At 40.2% G+C, this 20,034-nt stretch overlaps 1 protein-coding gene across 1 annotated transcript in view; it reads right to left on the reverse strand.

The window, feature by feature from the left end:
* Positions 1 to 4,177: 4,177 nt before the first annotated feature.
* LOC126071556 (guanylate-binding protein 4-like) overlaps positions 4,178 to 20,034 on the reverse strand; it is a 29,242-nt gene continuing 13,385 nt past the window's right edge. Inside the window, exons 2-11 of the mRNA XM_049875739.1 lie at positions 19,579 to 19,774; positions 14,653 to 14,780; positions 12,542 to 12,651; positions 12,142 to 12,338; positions 10,255 to 10,500; positions 9,091 to 9,371; positions 7,909 to 8,121; positions 6,400 to 6,502; positions 5,860 to 6,053; positions 4,178 to 4,999 (exon numbers count right to left, since the gene is read on the reverse strand). Coding sequence (XP_049731696.1) covers positions 4,781 to 4,999; positions 5,860 to 6,053; positions 6,400 to 6,502; positions 7,909 to 8,121; positions 9,091 to 9,371; positions 10,255 to 10,500; positions 12,142 to 12,338; positions 12,542 to 12,651; positions 14,653 to 14,780; positions 19,579 to 19,750 — 1,863 coding nt within the window. The 5' untranslated portion in view covers positions 19,751 to 19,774 and the 3' untranslated portion in view covers positions 4,178 to 4,780. The remainder of the gene's footprint in view (positions 5,000 to 5,859; positions 6,054 to 6,399; positions 6,503 to 7,908; positions 8,122 to 9,090; positions 9,372 to 10,254; positions 10,501 to 12,141; positions 12,339 to 12,541; positions 12,652 to 14,652; positions 14,781 to 19,578; positions 19,775 to 20,034) is intronic.

Consider the following 20,034-nt stretch of genomic DNA (forward strand, 5'->3'; position numbering starts at 1 on the left):
AGCGCTCAACTGTTGCACCACCACGGCTCCTTTCTTGATCTCTAAACATGTATAATTTCACCTCAACATTCCCTTCTTGATTGTTTCATATTCTTATTGCTGGTGATGTGTGTAGCGAGATTTGAATGGGAAGTAGACCTTATTCCAGTCTATCATCTCCTTCACCATACCATCCCGAGGTACAATATGAGACACATTCCTCTGGGTGATCCTGGCTCAGCTGCAGGACTTCTCGTTCCTTTTTTTTTTTTTTTTGGCAGGGGAAGGAAACTGGGAGATGATTAAGCATTGTCTCACAACCCTCAGAAATGCAGAGTTGTGCCTCTAAGATTGAGAGAGATGGGAGAAATGGAGACTGACCACACCGATGCTGTCTGATGACTCTTTGGCCATTGTGCAGATTCCACAACTCTGCAAATCTGAGGATATCATTTTCAGTAAGAAATTGATCCTCACAGCAAAGCAAGCCTTCATTTCGGCAGAAGCACCCCAAGCTGATAGAACTGTGCTGAAAATGAAAGGCACATGATTATTTCGCATCCTTTATTATTTTAACCTTCATAATTGCCTGTGAGCAAAGGCAGTGACTTCACTCCTGGTGGTTTTTGTGGATGAGAAGGGTGAGGTGCACAGAGCACACGCTGTGTCTGGTACCCCAGAAGGAATAGGGTGTCAGGTTCAGAGGAGTGTGCCTGTGCTTTCCGCTTCACTGAGTCCCTTCTGCATAATTCCCCAAACTGTGTCCTTTATGTTTCAAAACCTAGAGAGTAGCTAATGTAATGAGCAAATTTTAAATTGGGGTGCTACTGGATGGTATCTCATGAGTTTATTCAACCAATTTTTTTTTTTAACACCTGATTTTTATGTAATAGGTTCTGTGCTAACAGCTAAAGATACGAGGAAGAAGAAGAACAAGGAGCTATCTTTACTTCCACCATCGGATTCCAGTCGGAATCGACTCAACAGCACTGGTTTTTTTTTTTTTTTTTAATAGGTAATATCAATATTTGTAATTACATAAAAATTGCTATGGTAGAAGTGACATCATAGCATAATGGCAGCACAGAGGGACACCGCATCCAGTCTTAGGAAGTCAGGAAATAGGACCCCTTATGGAGGAAACCCTGGTGGCATAGTGGTTAAGCGCTATGGTTGCTAACCAAAAGTCAGCAGTTTGAACCACTAGGTGCTCCTTGGAAACTCTATGGGGCAGCTCTACTCTGTCCTATAGGGTTGCTATGAATCAGAATCCACTGGATGGCAATGGGCTTTTTTTTTTTTTTAATGAAGGAACAGAGAGGAACGCTAGTGGTGCAGTGGTTAAGTGCTACAGCTGTTAACCAAAAGGTCAGCAGTTTGAATCCACCAGGTGCTCCTTGGAAACTCTATGGTGCAGTTCTATTCTGTTCTATAGGGTTGATATGAATCAACTTGTGGGCAGCAGGTTTGGTTTTGGGCAAGGAGGAATGGAAATTAGCAAAGGATACAGAGTGAAGAAGCAAGGTTGTTTTAAGATACCTGTATACTGTGTGAAAAGACCCAGAGTCAAGAGGTACTGAAATGGGAAAATACTGCTTGAACATTCAGATGGTAGAATAGATAATGTTTATGGGAACTGATGAAACCCCTGTGAGCTATAACATGCCTTGCAATTCTTTTCTCTCTGATTGTTCTCTCATGATGTTGTAAAGGTTTAAGATTAATCTATGTTTTCTCTCTAAAGATGAAAAACAGGGATAGAATCTGGGAACCGAAGAGTCAGGAGAAGGTGATGTCAGAAGACCAAACTTCAGTGATGCCAGAAGGGACCCTAAGAATACCTAGAAAAGCTCATCATGACTGGCAGGCAGTTTGCAAGACCACCTCAAAGGGGAATTAAAAATTCTCCAGATTCCTCGGACTTAGCCTTTCTTTCCCTTTAAAACCCTCCAGCCGGCCCTTTTGAGTCAGAGTTTGGGAGGAACCTATCGCCTCTGTCTCTTGCATACCAGTGTTCAATAAAACCTTGCTGCTTACCTCCCTTCTGTCTCAGTATTGGCTTTGCGGCAGGTGGCTCAAATCCACGATTTGCAGTAACAGTAACATGTCCAGCTTGTGGAATTACAAGGAGTTCCTTTTAGCCACAGCAGGGTCTAAAGCACTCTATAGAAATTCCTAAAAAGTTAAGTAGACCCTAAAGAAAAATTCTGCTTTTAATTTGCCAATGTTGTAATTTTGGGGATTGAATTTAGAGGCTATTCCAGAAAAATCTCAGACTTTATATCTGAAAAGTAATTAGGCACTAGGGTGTCAAGGCCTTACTGAAAGGCCATAATGAAGACAAAGTTAGGACGCACGCGTCCTGCTTTCCAGATCCTTGTTGTCATGAGCAGAGTCTTCTAGTTGAGCTGACTTACGCTATTTGTGGTGGCATTAAACACCTTCATTCTGTCACAGAAACGTTCCCATTCTGTGTATTATGATTTCAGTTTTAATTTTAGCAGCTGTTTATTTTTAGAGTAATAAATTAATACTGTATAAAATGTAAAATGCACAATGTAAAATTAGTTATCCTCCCACTCAGATCAACTACCCAGGTCCATCCCCAGTGGTAATCCCAGCTACTAGTGTTACCCCAAATCGCAGGTTCTAGCCGCCTGCCGCAAAGCCAATACTGAGACAGGAGGGAGGTAAGCAGCAAGAGGGCTTTATTGAACACCGGTATGCAAGAGACAGAGGGGATAGGTTCCTCCCAAATTCCGTCTGCCCCAAAAAGACCAGCCGGAGGGTTTTATAGGGAAAGAAAGGCTAAGGCTGAGGAATCTGGAGAATTTTTAATTTTCCTTTGAGGTGGTCTTGCAAACTGCCTGCCAGTCATGATGAGCTTTTCAAGGTATTCTTAGGGTCCCTTCTGGCATCATTGAAATTTGGTCTCCAGATATCGCCATCTCCTGACTCCTCAGTTCCCAGATCCTATCACTTGTTTTTCATCTTTAGAGGGAAAACAGATTAATCTTAAACCTTTACAACGTTATGAGGGAACAATCAGAGAGAAAAGAACCTCAAGGCATGCTATAGCTCACAGGGGTTTCATCAGTTCCCATAAACCATTCTACCATCTGAATGTTCAAGCAGTATTTTCCCATTTCACTAGTTCATTGTGTATTTTTCCTGAGATAGATAATAACATATGCACACCTTCATTATTTTCTGAATTCAGTGGAAGCAACTATACACACTTTCTGCATCTTTATATTTTTCATGTTATGATAAATCTCAGCTGTTTTTCTATATTAGTTCAAATAGAGCTTCCCCTTTTCACTTTGGTGTCTGTAGAGTCTTCCTTCGTAAGTATGTCCCGTGATTTATATTACTAGTACCTACAGAGGGACTTTAGAGTTGATTCAGTCTTCTGGCACTACAACAATACTGCAACAGATGTCCTAGAACACAGGCCATTTTCTACTGGGTAAATACATTTATAACATAAATTCCTAGATATAGACTTGCTGAATCAAAGGCACGTGTGCATTTAACATTTTGATATGTAATCGCACTGCCTTACACTCTCGCAGGCAAATATGAGAGATTGCTCATTTCCTGAAATACTTGCCAACTCCACATCCCATCAAAAGTGGTCTTCCTTGCCATTCCTAGAGGTACCTCATAGTTTCACTTTGCACATCGTTATTATGCACAAAATTAAACATTTTCATTTTGTTTCAATATGTTTGCCTGTTTTTAAAATGCAATTGTTGTTCCTTTTGGAGCCCTGGTGGCACAGTGGTTAAGAGCTACAGCTGCTAACCAAATGGTTGGCAGTTTAAACTCACCAGCTGCTTCTTGGAAGCTCCATGGGGCAGTTCTACTCTGTCCTATAGGGTCACTATGAATCGGAACCAACTTGACAGCAATGGGTTTGGTTTTTTGGTTTTTCTGCTGTTCTTATTATCACTGATTTTTGGCAGCTCCTAACAGTCTAAAGAAATTATCTCCATGTATGTGATATAAACTACATTTTCTTCATCTTTCCACTTGTGGTTTTGCTTTGCCTGTATCTTTTCTATGAACAATTTCATTATCTTCAACTTGTTTCCCATTTCTTAATTAATTAAATCAAAATTTAGTTTGAGGAACACAACCTTTGGTAATTGTCTTAGTCATCTAGTGCTGCTATAACAGAAATACCCCAAGTGGATGGTTTTAACAAGGAAAAGTTTATTCTCTCACAGTTGAGATGGCAACAAATCCAAATTCAGGACATCAGCTCCAGGGGAAGGCTTTCTCTCTTTGTCCTCTCTGGAAGAAAGTCATTGTGATGCATCAGTCTTTCCTTGGTCTGGGAGCATCTCCCCGCCGCAGGAACCTCAGGTCCAAGGGGTGTGCTCTGCTCCTGGCACAGCTTTATTGGTGGTATGAGGTCCCCAGCTCTCTACTTGCTTCCCTTCCTTTTATCTCTGGAGAGATAAAAGGTGGTACAGGCCACACTCCAGGGAAACTCCCTTTACATTGGATCAGGGATGTGACCTGCTAAGGGTGTTACAATCCCACCCTAATCTTCTTTAACATAAAATTATAATCACAAAATGGAGGACAACCACAGAATAGTGGGAATCGTGGCCTAACCAAGTTAATACACACATTTTGGGGGGACACAATTCAATCCATGACAGTAATCTTTACTTTTAAACTTTTCTTGAATAAAACTAGGATGACATATTTTTTAAAAATGAGCCACTGGTATTAAGCTATTAAAACAAAAGAAGCCTCATTTTATAATTTGTCTAACATGAATTCCAACCTATTTAATATGTGAGCTGAGAAGCTTCACCCCTGCCCCAAGTAGTTTACTAACACCAGGTAGTGCTACCAATAACACATTGCCAGCGTCGTGAAGGAGCTGTGAAAATCCTGAGCCTTTCTTTTTAGTCTCTTCAATCTCTTTTTTTAGCCGATTTATCTCTTCACTTAATTTCTCAGATTTCTTTTCAAATCCTTCTCTAAGCAGTTCTTCTTGGACCTATAAAGGCAAAAGAGGGTATCTTTTAAAAAAGACAATTATCAAGAATCACGGTTTTGCATTTAACAATTTCTCCAGCTGTAAGCATGTATATTTCTCTACCACCTTACAGAGCTCTTGGATGAGTTTTTCCAGTGTCTTCACATGTTTCCATGGTTGCAACATTCCTAAAATTCCATCACCACCATCTCACTGAGAGTGGGGAGCAGCACTGTGGCTAGGTCACAATGCTTTCCAGCTGAAAGGATGCCCTTTGGAGGGAATGTACATTTGATGCAAATTAATTCTCAGTTCCAACTGAGGGAGCATGGCCACACACATCTAAGAAGTAATGGGAGCTGCTGACCCTGTATAGGAAACTGCTTATCAAGATCCAGGGCAGGACAATGAATGCATTTCACTCCAGGATGCATAGGCTGACTCCAGCAGATTTGGAAACAAATGCAGTGAGTATCAGAGATTTTGCACCCTTTATTTCATATCAGGCCAAATCTAATCTTTCAAGGCCCGATGGATCTATTTCAGGTCTCTTCGATGTTGTACCAGGAAGCCTAAGACTATAGGTCTAAGGTCATATTAAACAAGGGCATAATGATACTACTGTATAATCACAACAAATGGCAGCCCATGCTCTGGGGGAACTTATTTGTCCTGTCCAGAGCCTAACACTAAAGAAGGTACTGGAGTCTTGGAGATTTTAGGACTTCAGCAGGATTCAGATGGATTTCAGATTTTAGTAAACCAAATGTTTCATGTGTTTCCCGCCAAGACCATGTTTTTGTTTCAAATTTTGACCCTTCCCTTCTTTAGGTACCATGGCATTCTCCCTCAGACACTGAGGACTCCCAGGACACACTTACCTTCAGTTTATGCTCCAACATCATTTTCTGCTCTCTCAGAAGGTTTTCTCTTTCTCTGTCCATCTTCTCTTTTAATTGCTCAATGTTTTTCTTGAAGCTCCTCTCTTGAGCCTCCATCTTTTGTTGCTGCTCCTCCTGTTTCTGTTTCAGCAGCTCCTTTTCCTTCTCAGCTGCCTCCATCTTGGCCCGCTCCGCTGTCCCACAAAGGTTGTAGAGAGGGAAGAAAACAACAGGTCAAGCCTGAGCTGTATCCTCTTGTGCTCAGAGATTAAAATGACTTTAAAAAAGGGAGAGTGCAACTCTCTGAATTATCCTTGTATCGACACCTTCGAAGATACTCTTCAGAATGCGATGGGATAGGCCCTAATTATCTAGTTGGACATACAACCACAACTCCCTCTGGTTCTTTTCAGACTCAGCAGAGTGTGTGTTCCATAGAAGACAGGAAGCTCATTATTTCAGAAGATCTTCATCTTAGGTCCTCAGAGGGCTTTGCAGGAGCCTCTCTACCCCACTGTGGGCTGAGCCCTGCCCCTGTACCTGCTATGGCCTTCTCTCCGTCTGTGAGTGCTTTGTCTGACTGCAGGATGGATTTCTCTATTGCCACCTGTGACTGCAGGAAGCTCTTGAGGACCTCAGTTGCCTGAGGAAACAAGAAGGATCAAAGACATGGCAGGCAGCAGAGATCTAGTCTCTTACTGGAGAATTACTGTTTCATAAAACCCCAAATCTGACCCTGAATAATTTAAAACCTGCTTAGGATTCCCCCAGAGCTTCCTTTCTTCTGTGACTACAGCATAAATTCCAAGCCCCTTTGGGGGACATGAAAACCTTCCATCACAGCTGTTTCCTTTGGTAACAGCCAACCAAACACATATGTTGTTTCACATATTTGCACATTCTTTTTTTTTTTCTACCTGAATGTTGTTCTATACTTTCTTAACTAGGATAACTTCGATCAATACTTCAACTTTTATTGCCTATCATCTCTTGCAGGAAGCTTTCCTTGAATGCATTCCTGGTTTGGAATAGATGCTAAGTACTCTGAGCTGCCCTACTAGCTCTACCACTTGCTTTCTGTGTGACACTTAGCAACTTATAAACTTCTCTGTGTATCATATTTCTCAACTCTATAATGTGGATAACAGTAGTAATGCTATAATAGCATTGTTGTTGTTGTTGTTAAGTGTCATTGAATTGATTCTGACTCATAGTGAGCCCATGTGACAGAGTAGAACTGCCCCACCATAATGTTTTCTAGGCTGTAATCTTTATGGAAGCAGATCACCAAATCTTTATATATATAAAATGAGAATAATATTATTCTGAGGATTAAGTTATAATCCAACAAAAGTCTTAAGACCATGCCTGGTATAAGAAATAAGTGCTCAATATGTGCTAGCCACTATAATTATCATAATCATCATCCTCATTACTATCTGTGCATAACATTATGATGACCCTTATCACACCATATCCAACTGACTATTTCTCTGTCTCAAAATGATCATGACCTTCCTAAGAACAAAGATTATTTCTTTAATATTGTATTTCCTGTACTTAGCATGGAGTCCCTGCATGGTGTAAACATTAAGTGCTCAACTACTAACCAAAAGGTTGGTGGTTTGAACCCACCCAGAGGTGCCTCAGGAGAAAGGCCTGGTGATCTAATTCTGAAAGATCGCAGCCATTGAAAATCCTATGGAGCAGTTCTCCTCTGACACACATGGGATCACTATGAGCTGGAGTTGACTTGATGGCAGCTAGTTTGGCTTTTGGCATTAGCACAAAATGATCACATTGTTTGAAAAATGAAAGAAATGTTTTTTGTCATATGGATTTCTGATTCTAATTCCTTTCTTTGAAATAAATATTTGTGATTTCTTCAAGAGTTTCTAACTAACCGTGGATATAAAACTAAAAATGTTGAGAACTCAGCATGCTATACTTTTTTCCCCACTACTGGTGCTGTCGTCTTAGATTTTCAGTAGGACAAAGGCTCCCTGCCTCTACTCTGCTGACCTTCCCTCCTCTTCCCTTATTCCTCACCTTAACTCCTTTCCTGGGCACTTGCTCATAGCCCTGTTCAACTTTTTTCTTTGCTTCTAAGTAGAGACTGTGTCCTCCAGGAACAGAGAAAGTTCCTCTTGAAATACTTTCCATCAGGGGCTTTGAAAGTTGGTTAAGCTCAGTCTGGCAGTATTTCACAGATTCCTCTTCATTCTGCAGCATAAAGTCTTCCTTCTTTTTCTCTATGGTGCACTGCAGGGAAATGTCGAGAAATACAATAGAGAGAAGCTTTTAGAAAGGATGGTACTACCATGGTCCTCTTGGAAGAAGCTGGCTGATAGCCTCGGACTGGAGTCAGAAGACTTGTGTTAAACACTGGTCAAGTACAATGACATATATAATATATAAGTGGTAGGGGTGGACGACATGAACTCTATGGTTTCCTTAGCTGTACAGCATAATTAACAGTGATCCAACAATCGCAACAAGTAATAGAAAAGTGAATTTGGCTGGAAGGAGAGTTTCCTCAGAGAACCTGGGTTGCTATGGATGAAAATGTAAACATGAAAAAGCAACCAACACAGTAGTGACTTAAATGCACTCTGAGAAGACTTTGGAACCCTTCATGAATTCTCTCAAATAGGATTTGAGTGTGAGTAAGAGTTTGGCTGCTAACCAAAAAGTCAGCAGTTCAAATCCACTAGCTGCTCCTTAGAAACCCTTTCCACCAGTTCTACTCTGTCCTACAGGGTCCTTATGTGTCATAATCGATTCGATGGCAATGGTTCTTGATTTTTAAAAGTAGTGATTCCCAGCTGTTGGCAGAAGAGGAAGTCAGAGAGATTAAAGAGAAGGATTTGATGAATCCATTGTTGGCATGAAGATAAAGTGGTGTTCCCCAGAGCCTCCAGTTGAGAATAAAGCCCAGAAGACACCTCAATTTTAATTTGTGATACCCTGAGCAGAGAACCCATACACGCTGTGCTGAACTTCTGAAATAAAAAACCATGAGCTGATAAGTGTGTGAATGCTAAGTTCATAATAATCTGTTGTACAGAAATAAAAAATGAAGTGCACATCTTTTAGAAAAAACGTGAATGGCAACCCTGTAGATCCCTGTCACTCCCTACAATCCAAGCTCCTTCTACTACATGAAAGACATAAAGCATGGAGTCAAAAAGATGGACAGGAATCAGGAATGATAAGTGCTAAGACAAGTACCACGAGCTGTTTGTGGAACTCCCTCTTGTCGTCCTTGAAGGAGTGCTCCATGAAGAGTGCAATGGCTTCCCTCTCACAGGCCGCGTGCACGTCCAGCAGCTCCTGGAGTGTGTCTGTCGGGAGCCTCACATGCTGGGCCATCTGCTCGCTGTAGTGGTCAGCTGCCTTCTGCACAGCTGCTGAGTTCTCACGTTGGGCCAGAGTTGTTACTGCGTTCTCTAAACAAGGTACCACTCCACTGTTGATGGCACCCACATAGGTCTCCACCAGAGTCCCCAGCCCTGAATGAGCCAGCAAATGAACAAATTTAGGGATAAATATCAAGTTCTCGCTTACTGTTTTAAAAACTTTTAGTGATCAGCATTCTAAATTTAACATGAACTTCTTTCCCTTCTTTTCTTTTTTGATGAATCCATTTCCTTAAAGTAACATCACTTTTTCCCCTATTTATTCTTTCTTTTGTGATCCTCCATTTCATTACTATATAAAATTGAATTATTGATCACAACCAATATCTTTTCCAGTGATTCCTGGAAAAATACATTTCTATTTAAATAAAATAAAAAATGTTTACTAGATAGTCAAAGTAATTACATAACTTACAGAGTCAGTTCCAAAAGAAATATAGGTTCTTTGTGGAAAAAGAAAGAAAAACAATTTCAAGATGACAACATAGAACATTAAACCAAGTATGGACCCATTTCAGCACAGACACCATACAACTGCACAGGTCATATGCTTATGAATATGGCCCTGTATGTAGATTATGCTTAACTTCCTTTTTCAAAATCTCAATGGGCTTGCAGGGACTCATGGCCTACTATGTATTTTCTGATTTGTGTAATTTTACGAACTATCTATTCTACCCTGAGAGGCACTTGTATCTCATAGGACTTCTCTACACAACACAGATCTTCTCTCCTTAACAGCAGTTTGTGTCTATATGATTAGTGGATTATTTTCTTAAGATACATTTGGCCTCAATAAACCCTCAGGTAGAGAGAAAATACTTAAGAAAAATGCATTACTATGTGCGGCATGAACGTCTGCTTCTGGACATTCATATACAAATGCAAACAGAATTACAGAGAAACCCACAGAACAATCACAGCTTCACCACACACTGATCCACAGAGAGACATGCTTGGGGCAAAGGTGACTCACGGTCCCCGGTGACAATGATTCCTTGTCTCAGAGTCTTGGTCTTTGAGTGGGTGAAGATATAGGAACAGAAGTTTTTTGCTTGCATCTGGAAATGACAATTCAGCTGCTCTTCTGGCAGCTCTTCAATATGGGCTAAGAGAGTTTTTTCATTTGTTGGCCGGTCAAAGACAAAGCACTTCCGTTTTGGGAAGAAATGCCTGATACACTCTCTAGGCAGGTTGGAATTTTGGATTTTGGGATTCCTACCTGCCAAATTAGAAAAAGAGCAATCATTGAAGGGGAAGCCTTCAGGAAAGGAATCTGTTGACTTTTATTTCCAGGGACCTGTGCATCAGTGTACTCTCGTCTTTAAATCTCCTTTTATCCAATTGTGCAAATCAGCCTTGAGCCAATCTACCCAAAGCAAAAAAAAAATTAAAAAATCCATTTGTGGACAGAACAAAGAGTCAAGGAGGCAGTTCTGGAGAGGAAATGGTAGCATCTATCCCAAGTAAACAAACTTACATTTGGTTTCCTTAATCTGTGTATGGAGTTCAGTAGAGTAATCATTTAATAAATGTTTACTGAATGACTGACACATAAAAAGAACTGATCAGAAGTACTTTTCTGATCTTACCGCCCTTGTGTCAGAAATAAAATGTGGTTTCAAAAACAAAGTAATGCTTGATATAAGGATAAGATGTTGCTGGAAAAATATTATGAGGAGAGGTGATACTCAGGTCAATAAAGAAAAATTTAAAATCAGAGCCCCAAAATACACACATCATAAATACTTTTAGAGATTCTTTCAGTAAAAGCCTTCAATGAGTAGGGTTAGCCCGAATGTAATTTGGAGACCTCACAACTTCCCTACGTCACATTATACAGGACTTGACCGTGTCTTGCAGAGAGATACCGTGGCAGATATCAGCCGTTTAATAAGTGTTTGTTGAAGAAATGAATAAATGAAAATGGATATTCTTTCTAATGCTATCAGTTAGACACCCTCCTAAATGTAATCCATGTAATAAGTTCATAATATTAAAATGATAACTTATTACGTAAGGATGTAGAATGATGTATGTGATGTTAACAGAACAATAACAGGATTTGACAGTCTTTCTGAAAGGATATCGCAATTTTTTTCTGACTTTAGTATGCAGCAAAGCCTGCAAAAGCCAGAACCTTTATAAGGTGCAAACCTGTGAGAAAAGTAAAACTCAAATATTTTCCACTAAAGTGAGTGATAGCGAAGTAGTAAGACTGCACCCTGTCAAAGGCAGAAAACTCATAAGACTTGCAAAAACAAGGCAGTCCTGCCATGTTCCGGCTCTCACAGGTTTGACTCTCACAGATGTAACTCTCAAAGCTAGTAAAATATGTTGTTGTGTGCCATTGAGTTGATTTAGGCTCATACTGATCCCACGTGACAGAGTAGAACTGCCCCCTGAGCCACCAGGGATCATTTACTAAAATATGCCTCCTGAAATATATTTTGAAAACTATGCCATTTGATTTCGCTGTGATTCTGTGTTTAACAACTTCCAAATTCTTGAACTCTTTTTCTCAAACCAGGAGGCGCACTTAATAAGGGACACAGGTATGTGGACCTTAAGAAGTTATAGGAGTGATTGTAATTTGAAAAAATTTTTTTCATGGTACCAATGGCTCTGAAATCATTTGGTTCAACATTGGGCCTTAAATTTCCTCAGTGAGCTTAAACTCCAACCACTGGATATTTTCAGGTAATAATAACCCACTAAAATCATGCCTTCCCCTCAATCACCATTTTCCTGGGCCTCTATCCAGTCTCAAATACATGTTGACTTCAAATGCTGAATGACAAGGCTCACTTGATATATATCACCCTCTACTGAACCTTCCACCACCCAGAACATGCACTGATACCTGGAATCAACTTCAAGGCATTCTCCAGGTACTCATCTTCGGTGATAGGGCGTTCACCTAACTTCAGCTCCAGGCTGAAATCACGAACAGCCCAAACAAAGTCTGGAAAGAAACTCACAAACTCGGTGGAATCCTCTACCTCATCAGATCTGGAGGAGGATTTTGCCCTGATTAGCTCTGTTAGTTCAGTCACATAGCTGGGAGGTTAGCTAAGGAAGGAGTAGTATTCAACACCACAATTCCCAGATCTCACTTGGAAATAAATTTTATAAACATTCTAATTTGCCCCATGTTCCCTTTTCCTCATTCATGAAAACTGAATCACAAGAAAAAAGAAATAGTCTCAGTTTCCATTCCCATAAGCTCCACAAACATGGTGGTTGGGTTCCTGGAAGGATACTGTAGCTGCTCCAGAGCCTGGTGGTTGATGGTGGACAAGCTGTTGTAGACAAAGGTACTGCTCAGGAGCACAGCCAGTGCAAAGATCCACGAGTCATTTTTAGGGTCACCCTAGAAAGCACATTAGAGCAAGAGACATGGGAGTCTGCTCTTCATTTGTTCATTCATTCATTTGATTTGTGCATTTACTACTTCAGCTGTTCTATAGCTGAATAGGGAAGATAGCATACCTTTTGAAAACAATGTTAAATTCAAACCTTATATTTTTACTTACATTGATCACTCTCAGGGTTTCAGGTTCTTTAGTTTTTTTAACTAAGTGAATGACACTGTCAATGTGTGTAAAATGTTTAATACATAGTTTAGATCACAGTAGGTACTCAGTAAAAGGTGGACAATAACTTCGGCAATTTTTTTTTCTTGACTGAGGACTATATTAAGGATGAAATATTATTTCATTAAATTAAACAACTGTTCATTGGGCATCCATAAACTCTGGACACTTTGGTTGTATGAGTACAAAGTTCTATATGGTTGTTCCTAATCTCAAGAAGATGACTTTCCAGAAAGGTAGATAAACATGTGAACATATAATTGCAACCAAGACTATAATCTCTGCCAGGAGTGGCCCAATAGTTACAATGTAAAAGAAAAAGGGGTAAGGCCAATAAATAGCAATAAGTACGCTGCGGATTCAGAGCAAGAAGTGACTACACCCTCTTCTCACTTACTGACATGGTTAGGTTCCAAAGAGCAGGTCTTTAGGCAAAATTGGCATTACGCAGTAATGGAAGATGGCCACATCAGATCACAAAATGGACGATGACTACGTCATTACATAAGTGCCAAGCCACTGAGAATCATGGCCCAGCCAAGTCGACACATAACCTTAACCATCACAGTCAGCGTCACTCTCACCTTGCACCTCGGCATTCATTACTGCCAGAGGTACATCATTAATGCACAAAACAGTCACATAGTCGATTTTTTACTATTGTAGTAAATACGAAATGTCTGAAAATGAGTTAGTCAATAAGTGAGGAGAAGATGTACATCTGACTGGTATAGGATGTCAGGAGACTGAAAATAGCTAGTCTTTTAGGAATTGATAGAATATGAACTTGTATAGGAAAAGGGATCATACAGGTGTCCAAATCAACACAAATCACGTCAGAAATGTTAGAGAGTATGGGTCATTTAGAAGTATTCTAGAGTTATTCCATTTAAGTGAAGCATGGGGTAGGTGTGAAGGAGCAGAAGCTGAGCCTGGAAAAGAGATTCAGGGTAAAATCTCCCCAAATTTTTTGTTGTTATTATTTATTTATTTATTTATGGCAGTAATGAACACCAAATATCTACTGCTGCTACTTTGAACTTAGACTCAATAAGGAAAAAGGAGAAATTAAATAAGGAGAAATGATTCATTGCATTTAATATTATAAAGACAAAATACCTAAAATTGTCCCATTTACAATGTTTTTCGTGGGTCAAGCTCATGGTTTTATAGAGAAGCTAGTGGAGAGTTAATCTCCAAAGCCCAGAGTCTTGAACCAAAATCTTTATGAATATTCCTCATGTAGATGAAGCTTTTCTGAAGGTTATTTAGATAGATTACTTCACTGAAACCCTAATCTCATGGTTTCTACCTCCAACCCCATCGGCTCCACATTCTTTAACTGGTAGCTCCCATTGATCCCATGAATCATAGTTCCCTCTAACCCATAGGTCTGGGTTAGGTGTTCACTTTCTTGCATTCATGACGACTGATGTTGATCACACTTTGTACATGTTGAGTCTTCAACTAGGCTCTGGGCCTTTGCCTTATTCACTCTTTACCTACAACACTTAGCACAGAGCCCTGAAATTCAACAGCTCAGAAAGCATTTATTAATATTTTTATTCATCCTAGTGTTAAACAAAAGAAGATCTATCCCTAATATACCAATAATATTTGAGCATACAAAGGAAATAAGTTCAAGGAAATAAAATTTAACCTAATTATCCCTAATTTTATCATAACAACATGTCACAAAAGTTGGATTAACGTGGCAAATTAAAAGGTAAATAGAGAGTCAAGAGCAAAGATGACTTCTCCATGACTCTCTGTCTTACCTTTTCCACATCGCCCAGGCCCTCGGTGTCCAGAAGGACCAGGGTGTGCTTGGGTTTGGAGGGGTGAGGTACACACCACATCCAGATGCCCTTGGTTTCAGACCTCACCGTGGAGCCCAGACGGAAGCCTATAGGGAAGAAAATAAAGCAACATCAGTGATAGCAGATAGTCCAGGCTGCTCAGGAGCTGCAAAGGTTAATTAAAATTGTAGTATGGCAAGTGCCTAGCATGGAGAGGAGTTTCTTCCATTTAAGCAAGAAAAGCCGATCAAACCGTTATATATATTAAGTTCCTTCTCAAGAAACACTTTGTATCTCCTGCTCACCTTATTCCTTTAAAGACTCAAACTATATCATGTTACAGAATTAATGGAAACTTTATTAAACCGTAGAAACCCTGCTGGTGTAGTGGTTAAGTGCTATGGCTGCTAACCAAGAGGCTGGCAGTTCGAATCCACGAGGCACTCCTTGGAAACTCTATCGGGCAGTTCTACTCTGTCCTGTAGGGTCACTATGAGTCGGCATCGACTCGACAGCAGTGGGTTGGGTTTGGTTTTTTAGCAAACTCTGAGGAGCTCTGGTAGTGCAGTTGTTAAGCACTAGCTGTTGACTGCTAGGTTGAAGGTTTGAACCCACCAGCTACTCCACAGGAGAAAGATGTGGCAGTTGGCTTTCCTAAAGATTACAGCCTTGCGACCCCTATGGGGTAGTTCTCCTCTGTTCTGTAGGGTTGCTATGAGTCGGAATCAACTTGCAGCAAAGGGTTTGCTTTGTTTCTATTTTTATCTGATGTGCAAGAGGAAAGAAAATGCATGAAATGTATAGTGGGATTAGAAAGAGAGCTGAGAAGACAGCTCTGTTTTTGGATTACCATTATGCAGAGCTTCCTTTTCCTTATTTGGTCTCATGTTAAGAGAAAACCACCTAACTGGAGGAGACCTTGACATGGGAAGAGAAAGGAGTGAACAGTTTCTAGAGTCCAGTTCTGCTGAAACAGGCTTCCAGTACAGAGTAGTGAGAATTGAGCCTGAAATGTAGTTGAGGAATAGGTGATTTGGGGGTCTGAATGCACAATTAAGGAGATATGACTGGTTAGACAATGGACATTAATTAATTTTTTGAGATGGATGACAAAAAAATCAAGAAGAATTTAGGAAAATCAGTGTGGTATTAAAATGCCTAAGTAAGTAGGAATTTAGATCCTGGAACCATTAGGAGGTTTCAAGAATTTTAGAGCTGGGGAAAAGTGAAGTGATCATTTTGTCCAACTCGCTCATTTTGTGAATGATGAGACTGAAACCCAGAAACTGTCACTGGTTGGCACAGCTACTTAGACATATAGCTTAAACTTAACACAGGCCCCCTGACTCCCAGCCTGTTTCCCCGTGGGCTACACTGACCCTGTACAAAGATCAACAGTCTGATATAATGATGGGGCCAACTAGTGTGAAAGTAGTAGAAAAATGAATAAAAGGATTTGATAAACTTTTTTTTAGAGAAGAAAAGGATGGGACAGGAAGTGAAGTGGGGGGAGTCAAAGCATGCCAAGGTTTCATAACTTGGTAAGGAAGTCTTTATAATTTTTAGCTTGGCAGATAAAATTCTGATATACTAGTTGTCTTTGTCCACCTCCCTTTTCCCATCAGATTAACTCTTCCTGCTCTGCACCCTGACCTGTGCCCAAGGACATAGACCTTTATGTCCTCTATCACGAAGGCTCCCTTGGCCTCTGGCTTCTGGTAGAATTCAACCAGTGGGAGATACCCAGGAGAGCAGAAAGAAGACACACACTCCCTCACCTCCACCCTGCTAGGCCACAATATTCAGTGCCTCTGTTCCTCTATATCAGGTCACAATTCCTTTCACTCAGCCTCACCCAATAACTCTAAACCTGCCACATTCTGCTATTTACTCTTTGCTTGCCTCTTCAGGCCTAGAGATGATAATGGCTACACTGCTACTGTTATTACCACTGTCTAGGTGCTTCACCATCTCTCGTTGGTTCACATTGCCCTGTCTTTATCCTTGTAAATGGTCTCTCCATTAAATACTTTCATTACCCCTCGAGTGGGTTATCTGTTGGATTTGCTTCTCCCCATTCTTCCTGTTTTTTTTTTTTTTCTCTGTCCTCTTCCAGAAAAATGTTCATTGCTTCAAGAGGGGGATACAATAGAGGAGAAAGCAGTAAAGACCCTTGAAGCTTACTGGATTTTCTTTCCAATGGCCTAAACCCACAGTGAGATAAGATCTGATGGCTATGTCCAGCAATCTGTGGATAATATAGCCTGTTAAAGAGTTTCCAAGATTTTGAGCATCTGCTATGTGCAGTGCTTTCCTCAACTGAGACTAGAGGTGGTAAGGAAACTTCTAGGGGAACGTGGTTCAGCATGGCTCAGGCCATTCGTTTTACCCCCCAGCCTATGTTTTCTCCAAGGAGTGAATATAAAAGCAGGGGTTGGTCTGCACTCTTCTAAACCCGTTGCCCATTCTTGAGTGAATTCCTACTCAAAACAACCCTATATGAAAGAGTAGAACTGCCCCATAAATCTTTACAGAAGTTGATTGCCACATCTTTCTCCTATGGAATGGCTGGTGGGTACAAAGCACCCACTTTTCAGTTAGCAGCAGAGTTCTTAACCACTGCACCACCAGGGCTCCTTTGTACTCTTCTACATCATGATAATTTTTGATGTTTGCTAAATAATCTAGAGCAAGCCTAACTTCAGGGCCCCAATGTGGAAGGGCAAGGTGTAATTGAAGGTCATAAATCTTAGTCATCAGAGGTATAAAAAAAACAAAGCAACGGAAATAGCGACCTGGTCTTGCTCATGGACCATGACTGGAAGTGAATCTTTTTCTTTCTGTTCTTCCTGTGATACAGGTGGGGTGGTAGAGACACAAGTCAGAAATTTTAAAACATCTTGAGGTCAGGGACTTCCTCAGCAGAGTGCTGGGAAATCGCCTGGTTATTACTTGATCTTATCTTGAGTAGAAAATAAAGGACAGTGTTGAAATCTGTCTCCTCAGGTTCTGAACCATAATCCATCAAAAAATATCCTTATGAATTTATTTGGACCAGGCAAGGAAAAATGTCCCCCCTTCCTTCTTGATGATCAAGAACTCCCCTAAAATAAAAATAAAGACAAAATGCTTGCTTAGAAGCCAAGGGGGGAATTGGGAAACAAGAAGGGGAAATGGAGAAAGGAAAGGAGACAGAGTAAATGAGAGGAAAAAAGAGTGATAAGGAGAAAGGGAAGGAGGGAGGGACGAAGACAGAAACAGAGACGAAGACAGAAACAGAGACAAAGACAGAGACAGTGAGACAAGCACGGTGGCCCTGAGAGTTTAGTGGACTAAATTGGATTCCTTAGCGGTGCTAAGAGGAAGTGAGGGGAAAAAAATGGCTACAAGGTCTTTACTGACAGACTATGGGCAATTCCCTGAAAATCAATAACAACCAAAGAAAACAATCCAGTAGGAAAAAAAGATTTCACAAAAAGGAAATAGTGGGAAATACGTATTTGAAAGGGTGTTCAACCTCCCTTATAATGAGGCAAACTGGCGCAAACAGTTAAGTGCTAGGCTGCTAACCAAAACATTGGTGGTTTGACTCCCACCCAGAGGCACCCTGAAAGAACAAATTGGCAACTTACTTCCAATAGGTCAGCCATTGAAAACCCAGTGGAGCACAATTGTACTCTGGCACACAACTCATTGCCGTGAGTTGGTACTTCCCGGAGGGCAACTGCTTTAGTTTTTGGTTTTATATAGTAACTAGATCAGCAAATTTTTGTAGTGTTGTGGAAAATTCTCGATTACTGCTAATAAGCACGTAAATTGCCCTAAACTTTGAGAATGTGTTTGATATTATCTGTAACAACTGAAGACACACATATCCTGTGATCCAGCAAATCCAGTTCCAGGAATTTGTACACAAGAGGTTGGTGTACATGAGCAACAGTTATAAGTAGAAAAAAATCCATGACAACCTTGTTCATGAAAGATAAAAGCTGAATATAATACAAATGTTGATCCACAATAAATGGATAAAGAAATTCTGGTATCTTCATACAACAGCATACTATAATTCAGTACAAATAGATAAATAACAGATACGTATAATAAACTAAATAAGTCTTATAAATTTCTTGATGAGCCAAAATGCAAGGCACAAAAGAATGCATACCATATAAATCCATTTAAATAAAGTTTACAAGCAAGTCAAACTAAATTGCTTTTTTGGAAATGTATGCATAGGTTGTAAAACTATCTTTAAAAATCAAGAGAAGCGCCAGGAAAACTAAAATATCGGTGATTACGTGTGAGGGTGTGACAAGGGTATAAGATTTGGGCTTTTGCATATTGGGAATATTTTATTTCTTGAACTGAGCATTGGTTACACAGGTGTTCATTCATGTCTATTAGTTTTATTGTGCATTTATGCATGCTGCACTTTTATGTATGTGTTATATTTTACATTTTAGAAAAGACTAAATAGAGAAAGAGGGTACAATTTATCAAAGTTGCTATAACTGGAGAAAAAAAATCAGATGGTATCTCTGTTGAGATATTAGATATACAGAGATTCTGCTTCTCTTTATCCTGTATCACATGCACAAATGATGTAGGAGAAAGAAAGAGAATCATTGCCAGAGGTGGAGGGATCCAGAGAACATGTGGGGTGGATCTTTGCATAGGGTTGAAAGAGCTCTTCTTTATTAATGGAGAAAAGAGCTCTTCTTTGCTACAGATTTTGTGGATACATAAGTTTGAAGTTATAGATTTGGTGATGAGCATCAGAATTTTTTTTTGTTCTGTTTTGTTTTTTCTAGTGGGAAGAAGCCAGCTCTTCCTTAATATGACCTAGAGGAGACTGTGTTATCACTGGTTCCAAACTAACAGCCCTTCCCCCAGGACAACACTCACCATGGTTCTGTCCTGCCAGGCGGTTCATCAGGTAGGATTTTCCTGTACGATACAGCCCTACAATGGCCACTACCACCACAGGCTGAGAAATTTCGTTAAGAATCTTTAATGCTTTTGGATTCACCGTCAGCTGCTCTTTCTGGTTTTCCACCAAACAAATGGGGACCGTCATGATGGGTCTGGAAGCCCTGGTAACCTGCAATCCAGAAGAGACACTCAGTAGAATGCAAGGACCTAATGTCATATCTAATGGTTATTCAAGGTACGTGTATATCAGCTTTCTGTTTGTGGAATGTATATATCAGCTTCCTATGTTTTGTAAGCAAAGTATGTAGCCTTCTGTTATGGATTGAATTGTGTCCCTCAAAAATGTGTGTCAACTTGGTTGTGCCATCACTTTCCACAATTTCATCATCTGATATGATTTTCCTGCGTGTTGTAAATCCTGTCTCTATG

Source organism: Elephas maximus, chromosome 3 (assembly GCF_024166365.1).
Source record: "Elephas maximus indicus isolate mEleMax1 chromosome 3, mEleMax1 primary haplotype, whole genome shotgun sequence".
Classification (NCBI taxonomy): Eukaryota; Metazoa; Chordata; class Mammalia; order Proboscidea; family Elephantidae; genus Elephas; species Elephas maximus.